The sequence below is a fragment of the Lissotriton helveticus genome, chromosome 6 (assembly GCF_964261635.1).
Source record: "Lissotriton helveticus chromosome 6, aLisHel1.1, whole genome shotgun sequence".
Lineage (NCBI taxonomy): Eukaryota > Metazoa > Chordata > Amphibia > Caudata > Salamandridae > Lissotriton > Lissotriton helveticus.
Window position 1 is genome coordinate 2112446095 of NC_136067.1, and position 26444 is coordinate 2112472538.

Consider the following 26444-nt stretch of genomic DNA (forward strand, 5'->3'; position numbering starts at 1 on the left):
GCAAGTGAATGGTTGTTTTATAATTTATTTGCATGTGTGAGTATGTGTGAGAGTAACTCTAAGGATGAGTGTTGGTGTGTAACAAAATATATAGGTGAATGAGTACATATAATGATTGAGTATGTGTATGAGTAACTATATAGAAATGTTGGTGAATGAGTAAATGTGTATGTATATTTTTCAATTTCTGAATAGGTTGTAACTGGAATTAGTTTCTCCATTGGTTTAAAAAATGTTGATTCTATTTTTCAATGTGTGTTTTCAAACTTATATTACACTGAGAGAGGGTCTGCCACTCTTTCACAAGGAGGATGTCATCAGTGATGTCGTCAGTGATGTCATTTGAGATGTCATCAGTGATGTCATGAGTGATGTCACTGACTATGTCATGAGTAATGTAATATGTGACGTCATTAGCTGTGCATTGCGGGCGCGCCAGTTATAGTGAGTACAACTAACTATAACGTGGGAATTTCAATGGTTTTGTATGAGTAAATTGTCCGGCTAACTATAACTGAAATGAAACCTATGGTTTTTTAAATGAATTTGCAAAGTTTTTTAAATGCTAATTCCTAACTATAACGTGTGTGAAACCTATGGTTTTTTCAGTGAATCTGCAAGGTTTTTTAAATGCTAACCCCTAAATAAAATATGTGTGAAAATCTATGTTTTTTATTATGAATATAAATACATCAAAGCACTCAAACTACTTTTTTTTTCCGTGCGCGCAACGTGCGCGCACCCAGTTTGAAAAAAACACTAAATGGCGGCTGAAGGGTGCGTCGGGGGTGCTTGCACTGTGCGCGCACCTCACGAGTTTTTTTTTTTTTTAATGGGTTTTTGGGCCGTCGGGGTCTTTAAGAGACCCCCTGAGGAAAATATTTGAGTAATACGTCATTTTTGTGCGCCGTGCGCGCACGTCAAAACATGTGACTCAAAAACAACACTTTTCATTGGTTAATACTAGTTTCTATTCTGGAATCTTCAAAAACCCCACCCACTTCCCTCACTATTTGCTTTATTCTCCTGGAAGAAGGACCCTTTTTGGAGCTGGAAGCAGAAAAATCAACAGGATGGCAGAAAGACAGGAAACAACATCTTCTTCTTCTGACTTCCACCTAGAATATCGCCAGCGAGCCAAGAAGGGAAAATCTTCTTTTATTTGGAAGTTTTTTACTTTTCCTAAGGGACTAAAAAAGGTAAATGCCCCTAAAGTAACGTGTACCCTTTGTGGTACTGTTCTTTCATGGGGAAACCCTCTAAAAAAAAATATGCCTTTTCAAACCATACCATGATCAGACATGTAAAAAATGTGCACCCTGTGCAATATGCCCAAGCAGCCACAAGAGCTCTGGCCCAGCAGATTCCACCAGCTGTGGCCAGCACATCTACAGCTGCATCTGCATCGCCAGCAACAGCAGAAATGGACCGTAGGCCATATTTGGCGAATGTGCATATGCGGTGCAACAAATGCTTTGATATTATTGTTTATGGAGAACAGAGCCTGAATATAATTGAACGCAGCATTCAGAACCATAAATGCTCTGAAAGGAGATTATTTTTGTTCTTGTTGAACAGTTTCTATGTTGCAGTTTCTGAATTTTCTTCAAAAAAACAAAAAAAATATATAAAACTTTAAAAAAAGGAAAAAAAATATAAAACAACAACAAAAGAAAGAAAAAAGTTCTTTTCAGAACTCATTCATTTCTCTAAAAAGAGTTGTATTCCTAACACACTGTGTCGTTCATTTTTTTGAATGAAAGCGTAGTGAATAAATGAATGATTGAAATGACTGAGTGAAGGGGGGGAAGGGACTGAGGGAAAGAGTGAGAAAAGGGGAGTATGGTGATTGAGAAAAGGGGAGTCGAAGAGTGACTGAAAGAAGGGGACTAAGGGTAGGGGAGTGAGTTAAGGGGAGTGAAAAACTAAGGGAAGGGCAGTAAAGAAAGGAGACTGAGGGAGGGGGAGTGAGAGAAGTGGAGCAGGGGCAGAGACAGAAGGGGACGAAGAGACTGAGGGAATGAGTGAGGAAAGGCGAGTATGGTGAGTGAAGAAAGGGTAGTCAAAGAGTGACTGAAAGAAGGGTACTAAAGGTAGGGGAGTGAGGTAAGTGAAGAGAAACAGTAAGGGAAGGGCAGTAAGGAAAGGAGAGTGAGGGAGGTGTGGTAAATAAATAAATAATACCTCTGTTTTTGAATGGATAAATGAATAACAGATAGCTCAATAAATAAGAGTCAAGATTCGAGGTAGTAGGAGTTTTGCAGGTTTAATACAGCATAAGGACAGGAACAGGACAACCTGCACAGGAATAGGATGGCAACGCTGCCGGGGGCAGAATCGGGACAAGAAGCAAGGAAGGATAACTTTTTAATAACAGTACATGAGCATATATACATAACGCAAACACATAGCATTACATTGCAATAGGCGTAGCAGTGGGTGGAGCAATAGGCGTGACGCGTAGCAGTCGCGAAAGATAAGGATGAAAGTGGGTGTAACAGGGCGTATACATAGACATGTGATGCAAACGTAACAGAATATGTCATGAATGGGGCGGAAACCATGGAGGGGGCTACCTAAGGAGCCGGGACCTCTAACCTGATGGTGCGCGCAAACTGGCAATGACGTGTTATTAGGAGAAGCTGGGGGCTATGAACTCTGTGCTAGGAGCAGAGACTGAAGTCTGGAGAGTCAGGGCGACATGTACCTAAACCCTATCTAGTATCTGATGTTTAGAGAACATGTTGATATAAACTAGAAGTCAGGAGGGGAAAGGCTAACAGACTCTAAGACTGGAGCATGCATTATTCTACTTGTAGTGCGTGATGAGGAATATTAAATGACCATTAATACAGTATTTCTCTTACATGGAGACGTAAAAGGCTAGACTATGACGGTAACTATTGATGCGATTCAGTAGCTTTAGGAATGCAGAGAAGGAGGGCTGGACTGATAACTGGAACCATAACATACTCTTGGCAGACTCAGAGACAGAGCCAGGCTGAACCGGGCACTGTGAGGCAGGAAGTAAGTGAAGGGTCGAGGATACAGGTGGGGGCTGTATCGCTCCTTAACGAGGGCTTCAGGAGACAGGAGCTGAATCTGGTGTCCAGGCCCTTTTGAGGCCTAGAAACGGGAACTTTACAATGAAATAACGTGCACACTGAGAAACGTGGCAACGTAACTTTGCATAGGCCTGATATTCGTAGTATTCACGAGAATTGGAAACTGGCATACTAGAGGTGGACACAACTATAATTGCGTCTTTAATCGAACATGGGGAATACATATGCATATTAATCATGCACACATAACATATGATGGATGACACGTAGGGACACAGAACATGGCAAAATTTACTTTTCCACATTCCCTCCTTGTCACTACGTTTCCATCAGGAAACATCAATATTCATGATACCATCTATCATTTCATACAGTATCATTTGCTCGTCTCGAATTTTCTTGGAACGAGATTTAGAACGGGACTTGGGACTAGGAATTATACTAGGAATACAGGATGTAGCACAAATGCCGCAAATCGCAGGGCCACATTGTATACAGAGGCAGCAACTGAATATGATCGCTACTGCAATACCTAGAAATGACAAGACTTTCCATCCCCAGGCGGAAATTATATTCCAGAACCAACCGGACCATGTCCAGGTGCCTGGATTTTGGTGTAACAGATGGGCAATTTTATGAAGTCTGGTTATAGCTGAATAAACAGACGGCGCGTTATTTGGAATGAAAATGCAGCAACTGGATCCGATGACTCTACAGGCCCCGCCCCTATCGGCCAGTATGACGTCAAGGACGAGACGATTTTGCAAAACTACAAATCTCATAGCAGATTGCTCTTCGGTTAAGTTACCTAGGGCAGAGGCAGTCTCATTCACTACTGCTTCAAGGGTTCTGGTTAATCTACGGATTAGCTTACTATTCTGGATAGGTCCTATAAAGAAGAAGAAACCTCTATTGAAATCTGTATACTGTTCTAGAGCAGTTTCAGTATAATCGACAATTGGGGACTCGATCTCCCTTCTATGTCTAATGTGTACTAGATGTGTGTTTCTATGATAATCGGATGGGGCTAAGAAAACTGGTGGCAGTAGGAAGGCAATGTAACAGGTTCCCTCCCAATCGAGGGGCAGACGAACATATGCGGTTTGGCCACAAATAAAATATGAATGACGTGAAGCTTTGAAAATAGACTTCCCACTGTCACTATACTTGACAATAGTAGTACAATCGCTATGTCCTACATGTACGGAACCATTATTTCAGACACATAATTCACCTTTGACTGGTAGTACTGAAATTGCAGGTAAGTCTGGAGTAGTATCAGACTGAACATTCAGGACCATGAAATTCGAAGAATAATTACCTAAATTGTAAACTTCATTTTCTAGATCTAACCCGGTTCTGTGGGGAAGACCTTCTTGTCTGGAAAACATGTACTGTTAAGAAAAGACATATCTGTTGAGGATGACGTTAACGTGGACCAGGCTCCACACGAACCATTATGTGAAAAAGGATAAGGAAAGAGTGGCAGAACTCCCTTCGGTGTCCGGAAAGGGGGGAGTCGACCACATACCCAACAATTAGTGGCATTGCTGGTCTGGTGTGAATAATGTAACATGCGGTTAAAAGAATTATTACGCATAGCAAGGCGGTAAGAGAGTTCATGAGGAGGCAGATCACTAAACGTGTGCTCTGCTGTAACATTAGAAGACTTATTTACATGAGAAACTGGAAAATACAGGTAAAATGCATAACTGGTGCAGGAAATCATAATGCTGAGAAATAAAACGAAACTTAGAAAAACGATACATCGGATTGAGTTTTGACTAACTCTCTCACTATGGGGGTCTATTTTATACATGTCAGAAACAGTCTAACCGTTTCACCTAGGGGAGGACTTAGACAATCAAACTGGCTGACTTATTTTACTAGACCGGAGTTTCAACTTATACTCCTGCTGCGGAGTTTTCTCTAACAGGGAGGGTGCAGTATCATTGTTCTTTGCGGGACAGTCCTTAAGAATAGTACTTTGGCAGTCCTTTAAATCCTCGGAAATGTTCTTTGAAACGGGCTTCAATCCATAAAATTTCTTTATATGCGAAAGATGCACCCAGCCTTTGCGTCCCTCCAACTTCACGGCTGTACGGGTGGCGAGGAGGACCTGTCGGGGCTCCTTCCAGCGAGGCTCCAGCGGACTTGAGCGATCGAAATTTCTCACTAAGACCATGGATCCGGGAACGATTTCATGCGGTGCCACCTCGGTATTGTCTGGAAATGCGGCGGCAACCTGTGAACGACAAGAGTTGAGGGCAGACATCAAGGAAGCTAGGTAATCTGTCAGCATATTACTTGAAACATCGGTAATACTTCGGGGTCTAGGTGTACCCCACATGTTAGGGGGGCGGCCGAATACGACCTCGTACGGGGACAGACCTGATCTGGAATGTGCGACCATGCGCATATAGAACAGGGCAACTGGCAGAGCTACTAGCCAGTCCACACCTTTCTCTTTACATACTTTGGCGATGCGAATTTTCAGGGTTTGGTTATGTCTCTCTACGAGACCTGCTGCTTCAGGATGGCGTACACAATGGAACTTCCACTGGTACCCTAACAAAAGGGAAACGTGTTTCATCAACTCAGATGAGAATGGCTGGCCGTTATCAGAATATACGACTCTAGGGAGTCCATAACGAGGGAAGAACTCACGAACCAACTGCTTGGCAGTGGTCGCGGCTGTGTAATCTGGGACTGGATATGCTTCTGTCCACCTGGACAAAGCGCATACAACTACAAGAACATACTTGAAACCTCGACATCGCTCCATCTGAATGTAATCCATTTGGAGGACTTCAAAAGGGTGGTCAGGAGGCTGGAATCCCCCTTGTTCCACCGGGACACTTTTACCTGGATTAAACTGACAACATATCATACAGGTACGGACTTTCTGCTTGGCTGCAGCTCGTAAATGCTTGTTGAACCAAATGTTCTGGATACTGTCTAACATAGCTTTTTCTCCTAAATGTGCTGGACTATGTGCGGTATTGATAATGACTTGAACCATAGAGTCGGGGAGAAACCATGTGGCTCTACCCTTCGTTAACCATCCCTGATCTGTCTGGACCCCTCCTTGTTCGGACCATTTCTTGATTTCTTCGGGAGTAGCATGTAACTGGATATCTATGACATCTTGTGTAGGGTCCTTAACTGTCATACATGTAGTCGGATCTGGAGTGTGTGTCATGTTAACTGAAATGTCTGGAGTCTGAGCTGTAAGCTTGGCTGTGCGATCTGCTAGATCGTTACCTTGAGAAATAATGTCAGTGACTTTCGTATGTGCTTTGCATTTCATGATATCAATGGATGTCGGTAAGTGTATGGCATCTAACAGAGCTTGAATAAGGAGACCATGCTGAATCTTGGTTCCATGAGAAGTCATGAAACCTCTCTCCTGCCAGAGCACTCCAAAGTCGTGTACAACTCCGAATGCGTAGCGTGAATCTGTGTAAACATTAACTTTCAGGTTCTTGGCGTGTATGCAGGCTTGAGTCAGAGCAACTAGCTCTGCTGCTTGAGCAGACAGGGTATCAATACGGTGTGTCTCTATAACTTCAGTGTCAGTGGTCACTGCATACGCGGCTACTAGATCTCCTGTACTAGTTCTCATGCATGAACCATCCACATAAAGTGTCAGGTCGGGATCTGGTAATGGAATATCTGTCAGATCTTGTCTTGGCTTTGTCGTGATGTTAACTACTTCCACACAATCATGTGCGGCAGGATTTGAATTAGCTGATGGTAACAATGTAGCAGGGTTCAGGACGTTGCAGCGTCTGATTTCTATGTGTGGCTGGAATAGTGTCAATTCATAACCTGTTAAACGTGCAATTGTCAAGTGCTGAGTTTGTGTTCGGTTTAAAAGAACTTCCACGGAGTGTGGAACTTGTACTGTCAAGGAGTGTCCTAATACTATGGAATCACTTTGTCTGATAGCTAGTGCTGTGGCTGCAACTGACTTGAGGCACGCAGGCAGAGCCTGGGCTACAGGATCTAATGTGCTCGAAAAATAAGCACATGGCTTGTATTGTCCTGCTTGATCTTGTGTGAGAACAGATAATGCTGTACCTTCACGTTCTGTAACGAAAAGAGTAAAAGGCTTACTGTAGTTCGGTGTAGCTAGAACTGGAGCTTGGCATAAAGCTTTCTTTAACTCATTGAAACTAAGTGTATGTTCAGATGTCCAAGGGAGAACAGTCGGTACGGCTGCCTCCTGTGTCGTTAACTGTATCAGTGGTTTAGCTAGAAATGCATACTGAGGAATCCATTGTCTACAATAAGAAGTGAGGCCGATAAAAGCACGTACCTCCTTCTGGGTCTTGGGCTGAGGAAGACTCGCTATTAACTGGATACGATCTGGTGTCAACTGCCTACCCCTCTTGGACAGTAAGTGTCCTAAGTAGACCACTTGCTGGACACAGAATTGAAGCTTCGAAGGGGACACCTTGTGCCCCATCTCGGCTAGGAAATACAGAACCGTCAGTGATGCTCGCTCGCAGTCACGTTCAGAACGGGCTGTGATCAGTAGATCATCGACATACTGGAGCAGGGCAGTGTCAGTTGGCATGTGAACATTATCAAGTTGTCTCTTAAGTGCTTGACTGTAAATACTAGGACTTTCTGTGAAACCTTGAGGAGCTCGTGTGAACTGGTAGCTCTTTCCATTTAAACAGAATCCGAAAAGAAACTGGCTGTCTGGATGAATTGGAACACTGAAAAATGCGTTCTTGAGGTCGATTACAGTAAAGAACGTGGCTTCGGAATCAATGGCTGTCAATAGTGACGAAATGTCTGGGACAACTGGGTACTGGGGAATAATACATTTATTAAGTTCTCGTAAGTCAATCACTAATCGATATACTGGGGGTGCATTCGGATCAGTACGTTTCATGACTGGAATGATCGGAGAATTGCATACATTGGAGTCAGTTTCTACAACTACTCCTTGAGCGATGAGTTCGTCAATAATTTTGGATAAGGCTGCTACAGCCTCAGGTGGCAATCTGTACTGTCTGATTCGTGGTAACACTACACCTGGCTTGAGAGTCACACGATGGGGTGTGATTTGCATATAACCAACATCAGTTTGACCTTGCGCCCATAGATGCTGCGGAACATTGGACAATCTGGGATCAAAATCTCGTAATACATAGTGACCCTTGAAGTCACGTAGGAACAATCGTATTCCCTCTGGGGAACAGCAAATAACTGCACCTAACTCTTTCAGTGTTTTAATGCCTAATAGATTTTCTGGACATGACTTAGTAAGTAACAGATCAGTAGTGCGGGACAATGGACCTACTTCTAGAGTAACTGGCTTTGAAATTTCATTTACGATAGGTTTTCCTGAAAATCCAAGGGAAACATTTCTAGAGCCTGAGAGCGGAGCCCCTGGAACTTCGGCGTGACTAATTGTGGTCCTACTTGCCCCTGTATCAATCAAAAACTTTCTGTCTCTCCCTAATACTTGACTGTGAACATAGGGACCTTCTTGATCTACAGGTATCTCGATGAGAGGCAAGCCTACCTCCCTCTCTAGGCTGTTTCATGAATACTGCTGGTACTCTGGGTACTCAGACTGTGCATACTGGTACATCTGCTGTGTAACATGCTGTGTTGCAGCAATAGGCTGCGGTACTGTAACTGTCTGTGGTGCATTCTGTGGCTGAGGAGTCTGTGAAACTTGGTCTTGTCTAGGCGGACGTGGTCTTTCTTTAGTCTTACCGGTAGCTATGTTGTGTTTCAGAACTGCACACTCGTTTATAAAATGACCTGGCTGTTTACAATAATTGCAGTTCCCTTTAACGGGAGCTGCAGGATGACTGGCTTGATTCGGACCCCTCTTCTGGCTGTCTTGTGGAACAGATTGTGCAACTAGTACTTTCATTTTCGTGTCTTTCATACGCTTTCTCTCGTGTTCTTGCTCTTCTCTGATTCTATTCTGGTGGTATTGGAGCATCTGTAACATCTGGGACGGGGTATTAGCTTGCCAGGTACTTTCGACTTTCAAAACTCGATTTTTAACTTGGGGACTTGAATTCTCGACTAATTTAGTAACAAAAAGGTGAGGGTATGACTCACTACTGGTCTTGAGGCCACTGTTGATGCTAAAGCATTTCTCAAATCTAGAATAAAAATCACTAATGTCTTCGTCTTGTTTCTGTTTACAGGCTGAGATTGCATCCCAGTCTTCCTTTTTCGTTGTTAACAGTCTGGGTAAAACTTGAATCAATAATTCTGGTAATTCTTTACATTTATCTCCAAGACCGGTACCTGGTACTCGTGTCTTATCTTCAGCTTCTAGAACTGCCCAATCGATCTTTTTCTCTCCCACCTCCCATTCTTTTTCTTTAAGCTTTTCATACACCCCTGCGGGCAACAGAACTTTTAACATTTTAATTATATCTGGATACGTATATTCTCCCATACGGAGCATGTCTTTTAATTCTCGGTGGAACCCTGCTGGATCTTTATCATGACAGGGAATTAATTTTTTCATCTCTAGGAGTTCCATCTTTGTAATCGGAGTGTAAACAAACACTCGTTGCATTTCACCAGCTGTTGTCCTGACCGGATGTACTTCTCGTAACGGATTCTGTCTGTCTATATAAAAGGGTTTACTTTCTGGGGGTGAGACATGAACAAAATGCGGGTTCAGAAACGTTCTATATTTGTGGCGCTGTTCTAGAATGACACTAATTAAATCGGTACCAAGACCTTTCCATCTATACTGGAGTAACTCGTTCAGGATATCATGTAACGGACCTGGATCAGAGTGCTGACCCTCATACAATGTAATGAGGTGCTGGATCATATACATACCCACCAGTCGCTGCTCGGCTGGGGGCAGTTTCAGAAACATTTGTGCCACTATTTCGTCTGGAAAAGTGGTAGAATCAGTAATCCATCGGACTGCTGATCGGGCTAGTTCTTGTTCATGCATGGTACTTAACTCACTGTAACCGATTCGTGATTTCAGAATGTGATCGGTAGCTTGAAATACTTGTTCTAGAGAACCTTGTTCTGGTGCTGGATGATGGAAAGTAGACTTGTGTTCTAGGCGTAAATGGCGATCTGGAAATCTAGATTTTCCTACATACGCTATTCTGGCGGGATTCTCGTCGTCTACCTCTTCAGTATCAGAGTTACTTTCTTTCTCGCTTACTTGTGCTGCTTTACGTTGTTCGTGTAACCTTATTATTTCTTTACGGATTTTCTTGTACATACTCTCCATACCACTGATGGTCTTGTGCTTACCCTCGGCTATATTATCACTCCATTTTGTCAGGATTCTCATTTCGGCCGGATCTTTAGACGGGTAATCTTGTTCTCTTATTAGACAGTTAATCAGGAACTTTAATATCATGAGCTGGATCTCAGCTTTCCTTTGAGACATGGCTTCGCCAATGCTTTCTGGATCATCCCCTGTACGGATGAAACGATATATTCTGTCTAGATCTTGTTTCATGTTCGGTAGGGTGACTAGATACTCGGTCACCTTCCTTACGCGTAATGAATATAAAACCATATTATCCTCGCCTGGGACTGGATCATAGCCGCATTCGGTAAGGGCTTTCCTTATTTCTGCAACAGACTGATATCTGGGCGTACGCTGTGACGCTTGAGCATGTAATTCGACTGACGTTAAACGCTTGTGTGGCGGCGGGGTTCCTGGAGGACCTCCCCCCGCGGCTCCTAAACTAGAATCGTCGACTGATACTCTTCGTACTAGTGTGGCGGGAAATTGAAATGCGGGCTGAACTTGTATGGCGGGCTGAACCTGGGGGACCGTAGCAGGTACTGCAAGGGGTGCCCCGGTGTCTGGAGGAGCAGGAAGTGCCTGATTTACAGGGACTGGCGGAACAGGATTCGCATATTCTGGAACTGTGTCGTCCAAATAGGACGAGATAAAAATATCAGCTGCGGTCGGTTTGTGACGTAGCTTGGTCGGAACTAATGGTGGCGGGAAATTACTGGATGCCTCCGGGGTCGCCTTTGGCAAGCCCTCGGCAAGAAGAGGGTACATACCCTTAACAAGGGCATTCCTCTGTCTGTCTGACTGTTCGGCTTTAACTCGTTCACCTATCTCGATTAGTTCTTTTTCCTGGGCTCGTTCTAAGGATTCTCTACTTAATTCTGACTTTCTGATTTCCTTTTCGGTTCTTTTATGAGATTCTTTGCGCCATAACTCGATGGCATCTTTCTGTGACTGTCTGGCTTTCTTTTTCCATAATGCCTCTTCTACTCTCATGATGCACTCGGCATCCCACGTACCTGATACGGGCCATCTATACTTTTCCTCTAACTCTTTGGTATACTCTACCCATAAATCTAGATATAATATGGCGCTTATGCCATGCTTCTGATACATAAAATGACCTGGACTGTCCCTAGGTGGGACAGGAACTGCTGCTTCCAGCAGACCCTTTCTAGTTTTTAACTGACGTAACTTAGAAAATAAGGGCATGACTGAACTGTAACTGAGACACAATACGTAATTGCACAATAAACACGATAATTACACCACTCATTCATACCACGACATTAAAATACATGAAGAACATTTACAATAACAGTTCGAACAGAATACTACCTGGAATACGGAACACAGAATACATGAATTTTCTCGAGAACAGAACTGACTAGAACAGAAACTAGATGCACTGCTGAAACAGTACGAAACTCACCGGTCTCATAAAGAGACACGTCAGGACCCGCATCCACCGAAGTGGACACTTCGTTTGTGGGTCTGTGTACCACCAACCCACGGACCAGAGTCAATTAGATTGACCCTGTCTAGATACTACCCCAGTAACGGTACTCACCAGGCAGCAAGAACGGAAGGCCTCAGACTGGACGGGACTGCTACGACGACGGACGACGAACTTCGGACTTCAGTTACGGGTGGACCTCCGGATACCTCGGACCTTGGACTCTCGGCTTGGGCTCTGGTCGGGACTCGCCGCGTTCCTCCACCGTCTCGTCTGGATGCTGGACCGCCTCCTCCGTCTCCTCCGTGGGCCTGAGGGATACTTGAAGCAGAAATATCTGCCGGTGCGCAGAAGAGTTCCGTCACGACTGCAGAGGGTCAGGGGGTCGGCGTGGCTTCACCGACGCGTGGGGAAAGGGCAAGTCCCTGTTCGGGCGCCATTATGTGGTAAATAAATAAATAATACCTCTCTTTTTGAATGGATAAATGAATAACAGATAGCTCAATAAATAAGAGTCAAGATTCGAGGTAGTAGGAGTTTTGCAGGTTTAATACAGCATAAGGACAGGAACAGGACAACCTGCACAGGAATAGGATGGCAACGCTGCCGGGGGCAGAATCGGGACAAGAAGCAAGGAAGGATAACTTTTTAATAACAGTACATGAGCATATATACATAACGCAAACACATAGCATTACATTGCAATAGGCGTAGCAGTGGGTGGAGCAATAGGCGTGACGCGTAGCAGTCGCGAAAGATAAGGGTGAAAGTGGGTGTAACAGGGCGTATACATAGACATGTGATGCAAACGTAACAGAATATGTCATGAATGGGGCGGAAACCATGGAGGGGGCTACCTAAGGAGCCGGGACCTCTAACCTGATGGTGCGCGCAAACTGGCAATGACGTGTTATTAGGAGAAGCTGGGGGCTATGAACTCTGTGCTAGGAGCAGAGACTGAAGTCTGGAGAGTCAGGGCGACATGTACCTAAACCCTATCTAGTATCTGATGTTTAGAGAACATGTTGATATAAACTAGAAGTCAGGAGGGGAAAGGCTAACAGACTCTAAGACTGGAGCATGCATTATTCTACATGTAGTGCGTGATGAGGAATATTAAATGACCATTAATACAGTATTTCTCTTACATGGAGACGTAAAAGGCTAGACTATGACGGTAACTATTGATGCGATTCAGTAGCTTTAGGAATGCAGAGAAGGAGGGCTGGACTGATAACTGGAACCATAACATACTCTTGGCAGACTCAGAGACAGAGCCAGGCTGAACCGGGCATTGTGAGGCAGGAAGTAAGTGAAGGGTCAAGGATACAGGTGGGGGCTGTATCGCTCCTTAACGAGGGCTTCAGGAGACAGGAGCTGAATCTGGTGTCCAGGCCCTTTTGAGGCCTAGAAACGGGAACTTTACAATGAAATAACGTGCACACTGAGAAACGTGGCAACGTAACTTTGCATAGGCCTGATATTCGTAGTATTCACGAGAACTGGAAACTGGCATACTAGAGGTGGACACAACTATAATTGCGTCTTTAATCGAACATGGGGAATACATATGCATATTAATCATGCACACATAACATATGATGGATGACACGTAGGGACACAGAACATGGCAAAATTTACTTTTCCACAGAGGAGACGTGAGATAACTGGAGCTGAGGCAGAGATAGGAAAAAGGAGGAAGGGACTGATGGAATGAGTGAGGAAAGGGGAAGGAATCATTTATCATTATATTTGTTATTGGTTTATTAACTGAGTATTTGTATTGGTAAATGAATGTCTATGTGGTCTGGTGGGGTGTATGATTGCCCAAAAATGTGTGAATATGTCATTCACTAGGTATATGGGGTTAAGACTACATGTTATAACAGTTTTTTCAGTGAGTGTATATGTTTATGGGTGTGGTGGTGATGAAATATTTCTCTCAATGGTACATGTTCATTAAACTTAAAAACAAAAGGCAGTGTATGTGACAGTTATATCTAATTAAGTGTGCCTAAGACTTAGTGATTGAATGAGTCAGTATCTTGATAACTGTATACTTGTAATAGTGATTTTATAACACACTAAGTGTGAGTTACTATCTATATAAATAGATAAAGTGGTGTTTGAATAAGTGTGTAGATGAGTAAATGTAAGTATAATCAATTGTTTGCATAAGTCAGAAGGATGTCTTTATAAGTGAATACAATGTGTGTTGGTGTGTAATGTTGAAATAGACATATAAGTATATTTGATAGTGTTCTGGTGATTATTCACTGAATAAAACACTGAATCTATAGGTAAGTGATTAGATGTGTGTATAGCTCTATGAATAACTGAGTGGGTGTTTTGAAATTTCTATTGTTGTGTCAATGGTTTCAAATATGGCACTTACTATTTTACATTGAGTGATGAAAGATTATACTAGTGCATGATGAGGTGTATTTGATTGTCACATTGATGATGTCATCAGTGATGTCATCAGTGATGTCATTTGAGATGTCATCAGTGATGTCACTGACCATGTCATGAATGATGTAGTATGTGACATCATCAGCAGTGGATTACGGGCGCGCGAGTTATAATGAGTTCAACTAACTATAACGGGGGAATTTCAATGGTTTTGTATGACTAAAATGTACAGCTAACTATAACTGGTGTGAAACCTATGGTTTTTTCAGTGAATTTCAAAGGTTTTTTGAATGCTAATTTCTAACTATAACGTGTTTCAAACCTGTGGTTTTTTCACTGAATTTCAAAGGTTTTGTAAATACTAATTCCTAACTATAACGTGTTTTAAACCTATTTTATTCAGTAAATTTGCAAGGTTTTTTAATTCTAATTTCTAACTATGACATGCGCGATACGAAAGTATGGAGCACATTTTATAAAAAATGATAATAAAAATTTAAATATATTGAGGTGTTTTCTTAGATAATAATGAAATATTAATATTATTAATATATATATTTTTTTAGACGTGCGCACCCCGCGCACCTCACAATATTTTTTTTTTTAAAAAGGGTTTTTTTTTGCAAGTCGGGGTTCTTTTGGGACCCCCTGAGAAGCTTTAGGGGGTCAGGGAGTGTCTACCTTGCCTCTTTTTCACGTTTTGAAACTTTTATGTAAATGGGGTAAAACGCCATTTTGAAGTGAGGCGCGCGACCGGGTGCGCGCACCTCGCGATTTTTTTATTTTTAAAAAAGGGGTTTTTTTGCCCGTCGGGGTTCTTTTGGGACCCCCTGAGAAAACCTAGGGGGTCAGGGAGTCTCTACCTTGCCCCCTTTCCACGATCTCCACTATAGTTTCTCACACTCTTGTACATCGAGGTGCGCGACCGGGTGCGCGCACCTCGCGATTTTGTAAAAAAAAAATATATATATTTCTTTTGGGCTTGGGGGTCCTTAATGGACCCCCTGAGAAAACCTATGGGGGCAGGGAGTCTCCACCATGCCCCCTTTCCACGTTCTGCCCCTTTGTTCTCTACAATATGTTGACTCGCACTGACAAAATGGCAGTCAACACTTCCTGATTTCCTCCGAATCGAATGTTGAGAGCCGTCAAACAGCAAATCAAAATTCCGCTCGCGCACCCGTGCGCGCTTATGGATATATAATTGATTTCAACTTTAATTTTCTCAGCAACTACTGGAGGGATTTACACCATTTAAAGAAAAGCGTCATCTGCGAACCAGACTCTACCTTTTGGCCAAATCTCTTATAATTCCATTCAACCGTTCGGGCTGTAGCCGTGTCTAATCGTCCTATGGTAAATAACATGGGGAAAACATGTTTTGGGACCGCCCTTTTATCTCAGCCCCCACTTGATGAATCCCCCCCAAACTTTCAGGGAAGGAGCGGAGCGGAGCGGGCCATCTTCTTTGAGAGATTCGCAAAGATTCATCCAACGGCGCCAAAGTTACTCCAAATAGAATGTTGCAGATTTTCTATGGAAACTAGGTCCTAACTATAACTACCTACTGGCGACCGCCAGTAGGTAATATTTTAGTGTTCCTCCGCCAGCCGTCTGTATTGCTTTGCCCACTTGCGTAAACTGAACTTACGCACACCAGTTACTCACATAGAAACTCCAACACTCCACTGGAGGTAAAAATTAGCTTTATTAATATGTAAGCAAAGGCAGTAAGTCACTGTAACTAATAAATTCTTAGGCACTGAGTGAAAGGCAATAAACAATGAATACACCACACTATACATCTATAAATATGAAACTGTGAATACAGGTATATAAACTGTTAATGTACAAAGCACCTCACCAGATGCGTCCGCACCGGAGAATCCAACATCCCTGGCCAAGCACTGAACACCAATTCGGGAACCCTGTAGAGACCGGGGGCTCTGGAAGTAATCTCTCAGGGCACCAAAGTTGTCCCGCGAGTGCATCTACTCCAAGACTGAGTTCCTGAGCTCCACCCCACAGACATCGCTTTTTAAAGTTTAAATCAACATGTTCGAGAAGCCTCTAGCAGGCGCTCTCGCCCATCTATTCACAGGTGCTGGCCCCATCTCTGCATCAGCCCCACCCAGACAGACCTGGCCAGATTCTGTTTGGGCTGTGCCGAGGCAAAAGACATTCCTTTCCCTATCTCCGGCCTTGGAGCTTTGCACGGCCATCCTCCCTCTGTCCTATAGATAAGCATAGAATGCACGAAAACACGCTGAAGGTACAACGTAACCTCACGAGGCATCCTCACGAGATGCCTCGCACCAGCTTGTACTGGTTTACGTGAAAAACATGTTTGTTACTGCTGAAGTGTAACTACAGGGCAAAGCAGCACAAAATGGAAGTGCGATGCAACAAAATGGAAGATCAGAGCATTGCATGGAATCGAGGTCGACATGTAATTTAGCGCGTGTAAAATGGCAAATGCAGTACACCGTCCCTGACTTGGCAGAATAGTATGAGGAAAAGAAAGGAAGAGAATAGCCCTCCTGGACGATCTGCAAGACCCACTTTTTTGGTCTTATGGATCTCCAGCGGGGGAGATGATGACAAATTCTCCCACCCACTGGAGTAGTGTGGTCCTGCAGAATCAGCCTAGGAGTGCTTGGAGGCTACGGATACTGGGGGCAGTGTGGCTGACGATATCTGACTTCCATTCCAAGGACAGAATGTACAGCGTCCACGTCCACGCACGGCTTGGGAAGTCTGTGCGGGACGGTGGCTAGAATAGGGCTGACGCAGCTGGAACTCCCTTCCGTTTCCACGAAAGGGTCGAAAGGAAGACTGGCCACGAGGATTGGAGGAGAGGCCCAAGGATCTCGCCATGGCTCGAGAGTCGTTGAACCTGACCATGGTCGAGTCAGCCTTTTCCCCAAAAAGGTGGATTCCATCAAAGGGCATGTCCATCAAATTGGCTTGGACATCCCCGAGAGGCCAGATGTACAAAGCCAGGCGTGGCGCCTCAAGACCACTGTCAATGAAATAGACCTGCCCAGCGATTTGGTCATATCCAAACCCCACGAATGGTGAAGTTTGATGCATTTCTTCCGTCCTTGACAGCTTGGGAGAGCACAGCCCAGGCCTCCTCCGGGACTTGTGGTAGCACTTGCACAACCGTCTCCCAAAGAGAGTGGGAGAAAGGGCACAATAAGCATGCAGTATTCTCCGACCACAATGCCAGACTGGAGGAAGAAAACATCTTCTTCCCCAAAGAGTCCAGTCTCGTGGACTCCCTATCCGGAGGGGCAGAAGGGAATGCGCCCTGGGTAGTAGAGGCTTGCACCACCAAACTTTCTGAGATGGGGTGTTGGCTGAGGAACTTTTGGTCGCACGGCGCTGGACGATGGAGGTGTGCACTAATCCTGTTCACAGGAGCCCCTGTGCTAGGTTTGCGCCAGGTTCCTAGTAGGACATCCGTAAGTGCCTCATTAAAGTGCAAAAAGGGTTCAGAGGTGGAAGCCCCAGGTTGGAGCACTTCGGTCAGGATATTAGTCCTGATTTGTACTGAGGGCAGCTCCAGTTCAAGGACCTCAGCTGCCCTCTTACCCACCATAGCATAGGACACCACCTCCTCCATAACCACTGTAGGTGGAGAGAGCATGCCAGCGTCTGGGGAAGTATCCAGACCACTGGCTTCCCCAAGTTTCCCATACCAGTCCATAGTTTCCTCAAAGACATACTGGTTCTCTAAGGGGTCTCCAGACTCCTCCCATTCCTATCTTGAGCCTAGCACGTCCACAAAGTACTCAGGCGACAACATAGAACCCCTGGGTTCTGTCGACGTCTGAGTCGGCGTCGCTCTACACCATTCTGACTCTGTGTCATTGGGGATGAGGATGGGGTTTGCACCACCGACATTTGACAGTGACGCCGCTGGCACCGACTTTGGGTTCGAGTTCAGAGAAAGTCACGTTTGTACGACCGGCGTCGAACCAGATCCGAGATCGAACCCATGAGGCACCACCGGGCCGTGGCCAAAGCCGACGACGTCGGACCCAATGGGGCCCCATCAGACCCCGTGGGGACAGAGAGCTCACCAACGGGGTCGTTCCGCTCAAATACACAGCGCATGGCCTAGTAAAAATCCTTACTTTGTGCGGGAGTCGATCTGGCTCCCGGACATGGAGGGAGGCGCGAAGGCGACTCTGGCTCCACAGAACCGTGCCTAGAGCGTCGGTGCTCCTTACCTCTCTCGACAACAGACGTTAGTTGAGGTGCAGTCGAAGTCTGCTTGGACTTCTTCTTCTTGTGCCTCTTACCCTAGTGTCCAGATGACCTCGAATGGGAGGAAGAGGACCTCCTCTTTGAACAGGATTGTGACCTCCTCGGAGTCTCGCTCAACTGTGCCAACTGCCGGGCCGCAACCATCTTCAATGCCCGCTCCCTCAAGGTCTTTGGAGCCATTGCCCGACAGTCTGAAAACGACTTCGAGGCGTGGTCGCGTTCAAGACACCACTGACATACGCAGTGGGGATCGGTAACCGTCATAGTGCATGAACAAGTCTTGCACGGTTTAAAACCTCTCTTCCTACCCGAGATCTGTCGCACAGGAAGTCGTCAAAAATTTCAACAACAGTTGAGAAAAAAGCCTGCCAAAAAGCGACAGAGGAGTAGCTGTTCCCGGATCGGTGTCTAACTGGCACGGAAAGAAAAGAACTGACGTCCGCACGCCTAAGTGGCACCTATGCAGGCAACGCAACATCATAACTGACGCTACCTTGTCATTGACAATATGCAGAGCCGAATAGAGCCACCAGACGTCGCGCTCAAGGGGTATTGCTCAGCAAAAGTTTCCTGATCCAGCCTGACGCCTTCGAAATTCAAAGGTAAGGAATTTGCAGCTAGAAGTCTATATCAGATAGTCATCTTATTATGGAGGTCCAGATATAAAAAATTGCCTCTGCATTCTTTGAGCTTTACTGAAAATATTGAGTTGGCTTCCCCCTACCATTCGATGAACTGTCATCCAAGGCCTCATCTTGTCCCACCTCGACTATGGCAACTTAGTCTTTCTGGGAAGCCGTCAGTATGCAGTCAAGGGCTTACAGATTATTCAGAAAGCTGCAGCGCACGTTCTGTTGATATTTCTAGCGCACCACTTCATCTCTTCTTCACTTTCCTCTCTGCACTGGTTGCCCGTATGTAAAATAATTAAATTCAAGGCCCTTTTTCTGGCTCACTAAATGATGTACAATAAAAGCTTCCCTTTAATTCAGAGATTGCTAATCCCTTACATTCCTAAAAGGACCCTGCGTTGCACAGATATGAGACTCTTTTCTGACCCTCGAATCAACAAAGTGAGGAGTGGTGGACACTCTCTTGTGTTCCGTGCAGCTAAAGTCTGGAACTCTCTGCCTTCTTCCTTAAACTGACTAGTGAGCAATTTCAATTTAGGGAGCTTCTGAAAACTACTCTCTTTAAGTGATTTACCTACTGGGCTAGCTATAGGAAGGACATGACTTCAGCGCTGGGAGGCCCGTCGGGTAGCCATGCTTTTTATAAATGCATTACAAAAGGGGGTGGTGATGGACGGAGCATCTGAATCAATCAAACACTCACACCCAGTCAAAAGATCTGGGTTTAATCCATCACCGTTCTTTAGCCCACTCTGCCACCCCAGTTCAGACATGGCTATATGCAAATCAGTCTGACCCTGTGCCTCATGGGAACAGTCCAGCCCGAACTGCCAAGCCATGTCTTCCCTGGACCGGAAACAAGCTTCCGAGGACCGGTTTCTGGCATTCCAGCCGTCTTCAGCCCAGCTTGCTTGAATCCAGTGGCAAAGTGAGCAAGAGACTCACGTCTGAGCATACCCTGCCACACGTATGGCGGCCAAAAGCAGTACAAAAGGGGGTGGTGATGGACGGAGCATCTGAATCAATCAAACACTCACACCCAGTCAAAAGATCTGGGTTTAATCCATCACCGTTCTTTAGCCCACTCTGCCACCCCAGTTCAGACATGGCTATATGCAAATCAGTCTGACCCTGTGCCTCATGGGAACAGTCCAGCCCGAACGGCCAAGGCATGTCTTCCCTGGACCGGAAACAAGCTTCCGAGGACCGGTTTCTGGCATTCCAGCCGTCTTCAGCTCGGCTTGCTTGAATCCAGTGGCACTCACGTCTGAGCATACCCTGCCACACTTATGGCGGCCAAAAGCGGTACAAAAGGGGTGGTGATGGATGGAGCATCTGAATCAATCAAACACTCACACCCAGTCAAAAGATCTGGGTTTAATCCATCACCGTTCTTTAGCCCACTCTGCCACCCCAGTTCAGACATGGCTATATGCAAATCAGTCTGACCCTGTGCCTCATGGGAACAGTCCAGCCCGAACTGCCAAGCCATGTCTTCCCTGGACCGGACTAAACTACATACAATACGGGGGACCCAAGGGCAATTTTAACGACCAGCTCTGAATACACGCCCAACAGACATATATCACAGAAAAGTATCAGAGGGTCAAGAGTTCAACAGGCAACTATTCGGGACAGAGAGGGTGAAAGTGAAATGCTACCTCTGGCCATATGACTGAAAAGAAAGTGAAAAAGTCAGGTCAAGTTGGTGTCTGGTCTCTGGCACCCATCAGTCACCACTCGGAACCGCCCTTCATCATTTGGGGCTCCGAGGACCAACACTGTACATGATCTTGTTCTCTAGCAGAAAGAGAAAGGCCTTCCTGTTAGTCAGTGTATGTTGGTATTAGAGTGTTGGTGATGTAGCCAATGGGGTAAAAAACCGTGCAGTGCAAGGGAAAACCAAGGAAGTGGAAAGAGGGAATAAAATTGGTTTAGGGAGCAAAATAATTTTTAATAGGGTTAAACTCCCAGCACCAATGTTAAAAATAGCCAAGACAGGGAAACTTTATAAACTGTCTAGTGGTGGAACGTGGTCGACATGTTTCAGCAAATAGGGCCAATAGCCTTGCTTTCTTCAGGACCTATGGATTTCGCTACTGCAAACAGAAAAAACCCCCAAAAAAGTGATAGAAGTGTCCCCAGACGGCACAGATGCCGCGCTGAAGTACCGACGGTCAGAGCGGTGCTTCACCAATATCCTGAGCCGCAGCCAGGTGGGGTGAGGTCTCTACTTCTCAAAAACCAGTCCACTGCAGACTGTGTGAGAAGACTTGGAACAAGCACACCTAGGATGTCCAGGTGACATTTACACATTGATGTAGTTCCAGTACTCTTTTTCTCCTAATCTATGACACTTCTATCACTTTTTGGTTTTTTTTTTCTGTTTGCAGTAGCGAAATACATAGGTCCTGAAGAAAGCAAGGCTATTGGCCCTATTTGCTGAAACATGTCGACCACGTTCCACCACTAGACAGTTTATAAAGTTTCCCTGTCTTGGCTATTTTTAACATTGGTGCTGGGAGTTTAACCCTATTAAAAAATGTTTTGCTCCCTAAACCAATTTTATTCACTCTTTTCCTTGGTTTTCCCTTGCACTGCACGGTTTTTTACCCCATTGGCTACATCACCAACACTCTAATACCAACATACACTGACTAACAGGAAGGCCTTTCTCTTTCTGCTAGAGAACAAGATCATGTACAGTGTTGGTCCTCGGAGCCCCAAATGATGAAGGGCGGTTCCGAGTGGTGACTGATGGGTGCCAGAGACCAGACACCAACTTGACCTGGCTTTTTCACTTTCTTTTCAGTCATATGGCCAGAGGTAGCATTTCACTTTCACCCTCTCTGTCCCGAATAGTTGCCTGTTGAACTCTTGACCCTCTGATACTTTTCTGTGATATTTCTCTGGACCGGAAACAAGCTTCCGAGGACCGGTTTCTGGCATTCCAGCCGTCTTCAGCCCGGCTTGCTTGAATCGCTTAAAATTGCTTAAAGAACGGTGATGGATTAAACCCAGATCTTTTGACTGGGTGTGAGTGTTTGATTGATTCAGATGCTCCGTCCATCACCACCCCCTTTTGTGCCGCTTTTGGCTGCCATAAGTGTGGCAGGGTATGCTCAGACGTGAGTCCCTTGCTCACTTTGCCACTGGATTCAAGCAAGCCGGGCTGAAGACGGCTGGAATGCCAGAAACCGGTCCTCGGAAGCTTGTTTCCGGTCCAGGGAAGACATGGCTTGGCAGTTCGGGCTGGACTGTTACCATGAGGCACAGGGTCAGACTGATTTACATATAGCCATGTCTGAACTGGGGTGGCAGAGTGGGCTAAAGAATGGTGATGGATTAAACCCAGATCTTTTGACTGGGTGTGAGTGTTGGATTGATTCAGATGCTCCGTCCATCACCACCCCCTTTTGTGCCATTTTATAAATGCATAGCATAGCATAAGTGAAGGAAAAGAGGATAACGTACTGTACAACATCTGCTAAAGCCTTCTGCCCATGTTGGCCCCTGACCTCATTCGAGTGTAATGGTTCAAGTCTTTACAGCGTGCTGCTCCACTTCATTTCCCACCAGCCCCTGCGCTATCTTTCCAGAAAGCATAGGATGTAGAGGAACGCTCACAATTTGAACCAATTGTGTACATTTGTGGGCCCTGCTGTTTGTCAGTGCACCTATAGCAGTATAAACACTAGCTGTGACCAAGTAGTAGTTGTACTTTGTCTGGATTTCTGAAATCGAATCTGCACACCGGCCCAAGCAGAGACCAAACCCCGTTGGTTGGTGTTTTCGGAAACAGCCTAGGACTGCGCAGGAGCCATGCTGCTGTGACCTGCGATGGAAGAAGTGCTGAGCTCATTACATGACAAGGGAGAGAAATAGGCCCCCTACCAGGGGACGGGAAAGCAAAGCTTACCTCACTGAAATGTGTGGCAAGGTCACCTCAAGATAAGCACAGGCATGAGCCGAAGGCCTTAGCAGGCGAGCTGACAAAATGAAACAACGATGCAGTCTCATAACCAAAGGAATGACGGCTACAGAGATACATTTGGAGTTTGTAAGTGTTGTGAAACTGCACAGTTCCATCTTTGATCTTGTCAGCATTGTGTACATGCCTCTTTCCAGCCCCAGAGATGCACACAGATGCTTGCTGGATACCCTAGGATGTAGCATAGTGTCCTGGCCTGACTTTAGCAAGAAACTCTGATTTCAGCAACATTTCAATGAACTCACTGGCGCTTGTGGTTCAAGAAATCTTTGAACTTGTAGTTGGACCCTAACCCTTGATTCCAGTTGTTGGATCCCTCCTTGTGCATGTGTGGGTCACATGAGTGCTCCCCAGTAAAACTGAAAACCTTTATTGCAACTGGAAAGTTTAGAGAGGGGTGCCTTTGACGGTCCCGTCCACCAGAATGTTTTATTCTGGATGCTTTTCATCTGCGCCACAGTCCATTCATATTAAACTGTGATTAAGCACAGGGTATGAAAATGAAGAGCACTGTGGAGAGAGAGGGGGGACAGAGGGCAGGAAAGGAAGATTTGTGGAAGCAGAGGAAGTTTGAGAGCAAGTCTACAAACTTAAGACGGATGGTGGTAAGGGCAATGTAAAACACAGTAGGGTTCATAGATGAGCCCCCCTACAAAGTCGCTGAGGCACGGTGCTGGTGCTGTTGGCTGTGCATTGATAGAATTTTGTTTGTAGTTCCAATCGAAGAAAACAAAACACGTTGCAGGTCCACATTGAGGCCTGTGCACTGGCAATCTATTGCATGGCGACGCCGTACATACTACTGATCAGGCAGTGGTACTTGCATGCGACTCCGTACATCCTACTGATCAGGCAGTGGTATGTGCTTGCGACTCCGTACATACTACTGATCCGGCAGTGGTATGTGCATGCGACTTCGTACATCCTACTGATCAGGAAGTGGTATGTGCATGCAACTCCGTACATACTACTGATCAGGCAGTGGCACGTGCATGGTACTCCGTACATACTACTGATCAGGCAGTGGCACGTGCATGGTACTCCGTACATACTACTGATCAGGCAGTGGCACGTGCATGGTACTCCGTACATCCTGCTGATCAGGCAGTGGTATGTGCTTGCGACTCCGTACATACTACTGATCCGGCAGTGGTATGTGCATGCGACTCCGTACATACGACTGATCAGGCAGTGGTATGTGTATGCTAATGGCGGGTGCTGGACGCACTGTGGGAATAGAAATATTTCTGCAGGTAATGATTGTACAAGAGACAATCTTGGTGTATTCTGCATTAGTCTTCAGATGGTGGTGGTGCCTCTAATCTGATAACCTTACCTCTTCTTTTTGACTGTCCTCTTCCAGGTTGTGAAGCAGCCAGCTCTGACGTGATGGCGAGAGATGACCGGAGATGGACCTCCCCGGTCACGCAACCCCAAGATAGAGAGCAGGAAGAGCCCGCTGCAGTGCTCTTCGAAGGTGAGGCGCGAGAGCCTGCATCTGTTCAAAGACCGTGAGAGACACATGAAGCTCCATGTATGCTGAGGCCTTGCTCTGTCTAACGGCCTCTGAGAGACACATGAACCTTCCTACCTTATAAAGGCGCTATCTGATAGAAGCTTCTAGCCGCAGATTCCTTACTTCAGAATATTACCCAGACGTCAGACTTGGATCCAACAGATCTGGAGCAGTACCGCTGCGTGGCGGTAGTTGGCGCTAATCAGCTCCGCATCTGCATCATAGGCCTGCTCTATTATTATATTATATTATATGTGCTTGGTGCCTATTTTGACACCACCCCCAGTGCGCTGGCATGAGTACTTTTCCTTCCGTGACATCAGCGCAGATCCAGAAGAGCTACCTCTGTCACTTTTTGACTGCTTTTTTCGACTTTTATTCACTTCCATTATGCCTGAAGGATGTCTCTTAAAAACTTGTGGGTTTTAGACCCTGTAGATCCTGCCACAGGCAGATGTCCGTGACAAACCCCCACCTGATTTGCTTATGGTGCCTGGAGTTGGGCCACGACTCCAAGATCTGCCCTGACTCCTGTGCCAAAGCAGTTCAGGAGCGTGCATTGAAGCTCCTGGTCGCTTAGCAACGGATGACTCTGCACCGCTCCAGGTTGCTTTGAAGGTCCTAGACCCTACCTCAGAGTTGTCCCTGTTGTTCGTCTTCAAGGTAAAAATCTTCATCGGGTAAGTCCAACAGAAGACGACCAATAAGTTGAAGCATTCTTTCAGCTTCTCCATGCCAGTCTTAAGTCATCGAAGGAGATACAAGAACGACGCAACAAGTCTAGGCCCTGTTCCCACACTTGTCTTACACTGCTTGAAACAGGTTCCGCTCCACACCTACCAGAATGTACTGGAGCTAGAGAGACCCTTGCCCTAATTAATGGAATTCTATTAGGCTAGGCACCTTCAGGCCCCATTGGTTCAGAAGGTGCCCAGACAGGATTTCCTCTGGTGGGTTCGCCCTTGGTGTCCGTCAAGCCCTTTGAATCCGTTCCTGTATCCAGACCAGCTCTGGTCGTGAATCCATGACCTTCACCAACGTCCGAATCCAGTGAAACCGTTCCTGGCACAGCCAACCTCCATTGTTATTGCTGACTCCGATATGGAGCCGGATCTTCATCGTCCAACATACACTTTGGCAGCTACCTGGTCGGAGGAAGTGCCTCCATTATCCGACAGGACCGGTGAGGAATATGATTGAAGTGGATCTGAGCATCCTTATGGTATCCTGACTACCTTTTGGAACACTTGGCCAAGAATAACTTGCACTAGGACCTAGCTGATTCCAGTGGTTTGGACACCTCACCAAGCCCTGCATAGGTGCTCCTGTGCACCTGATGATCACCCGCTGCCTCTGCCCTGCTCCTGGGAATCCAGATTTCCTCGCCCAGCACCCCAGCCCAAGAGGGTGGTTAAGCAGGCCAAAATGTACAAGGTTAATCCTGGTGTACTCCTTAATATGCCACTGTATAGGGAATCCAAGTGGCTGAACACCTTTGGTAAGAGGATTTTCTCTCCCACCAGCCTCGCTCCTGTACGCCTTCATACCAATACTCCTGCTAAAGTTCTGAAGAAGATTAGGACAGACTGGGCTGAAGTCATCCTTGTGGCTTGTGGGCACGGAGAGTCTGGTATCTCGAGCTCCTGAGCATGAGCATCGGTCCTCTGATCAGCCTGCCCCTTTGGGAGAATCTGTCGAAGCAACAAGGCAGGGTTCTGCACACAAATCTGCTCACGCTCTGCCTTCTTGCGTGGAGATTGAACAGCAGCAGTTGAATCTTAGATCTCTCTCCCAAAGTGAGTGAGGTCATCTTGGCCAGCAGGCATC

The 26444-nt window shown here is 45.7% G+C and overlaps 1 protein-coding gene across 1 annotated transcript in view; it reads left to right on the forward strand.

Annotated features, from left to right (window-relative positions):
* LOC144763072 (uncharacterized) overlaps positions 1–26444 on the forward strand; it is a 160726-nt gene that overhangs the window by 128386 nt on the left and 5896 nt on the right. Inside the window, 1 exon segment of the mRNA XM_078648374.1 lies at positions 24465–24578. Within this exon segment, the coding sequence (XP_078504500.1) occupies positions 24465–24578 (114 nt within the window).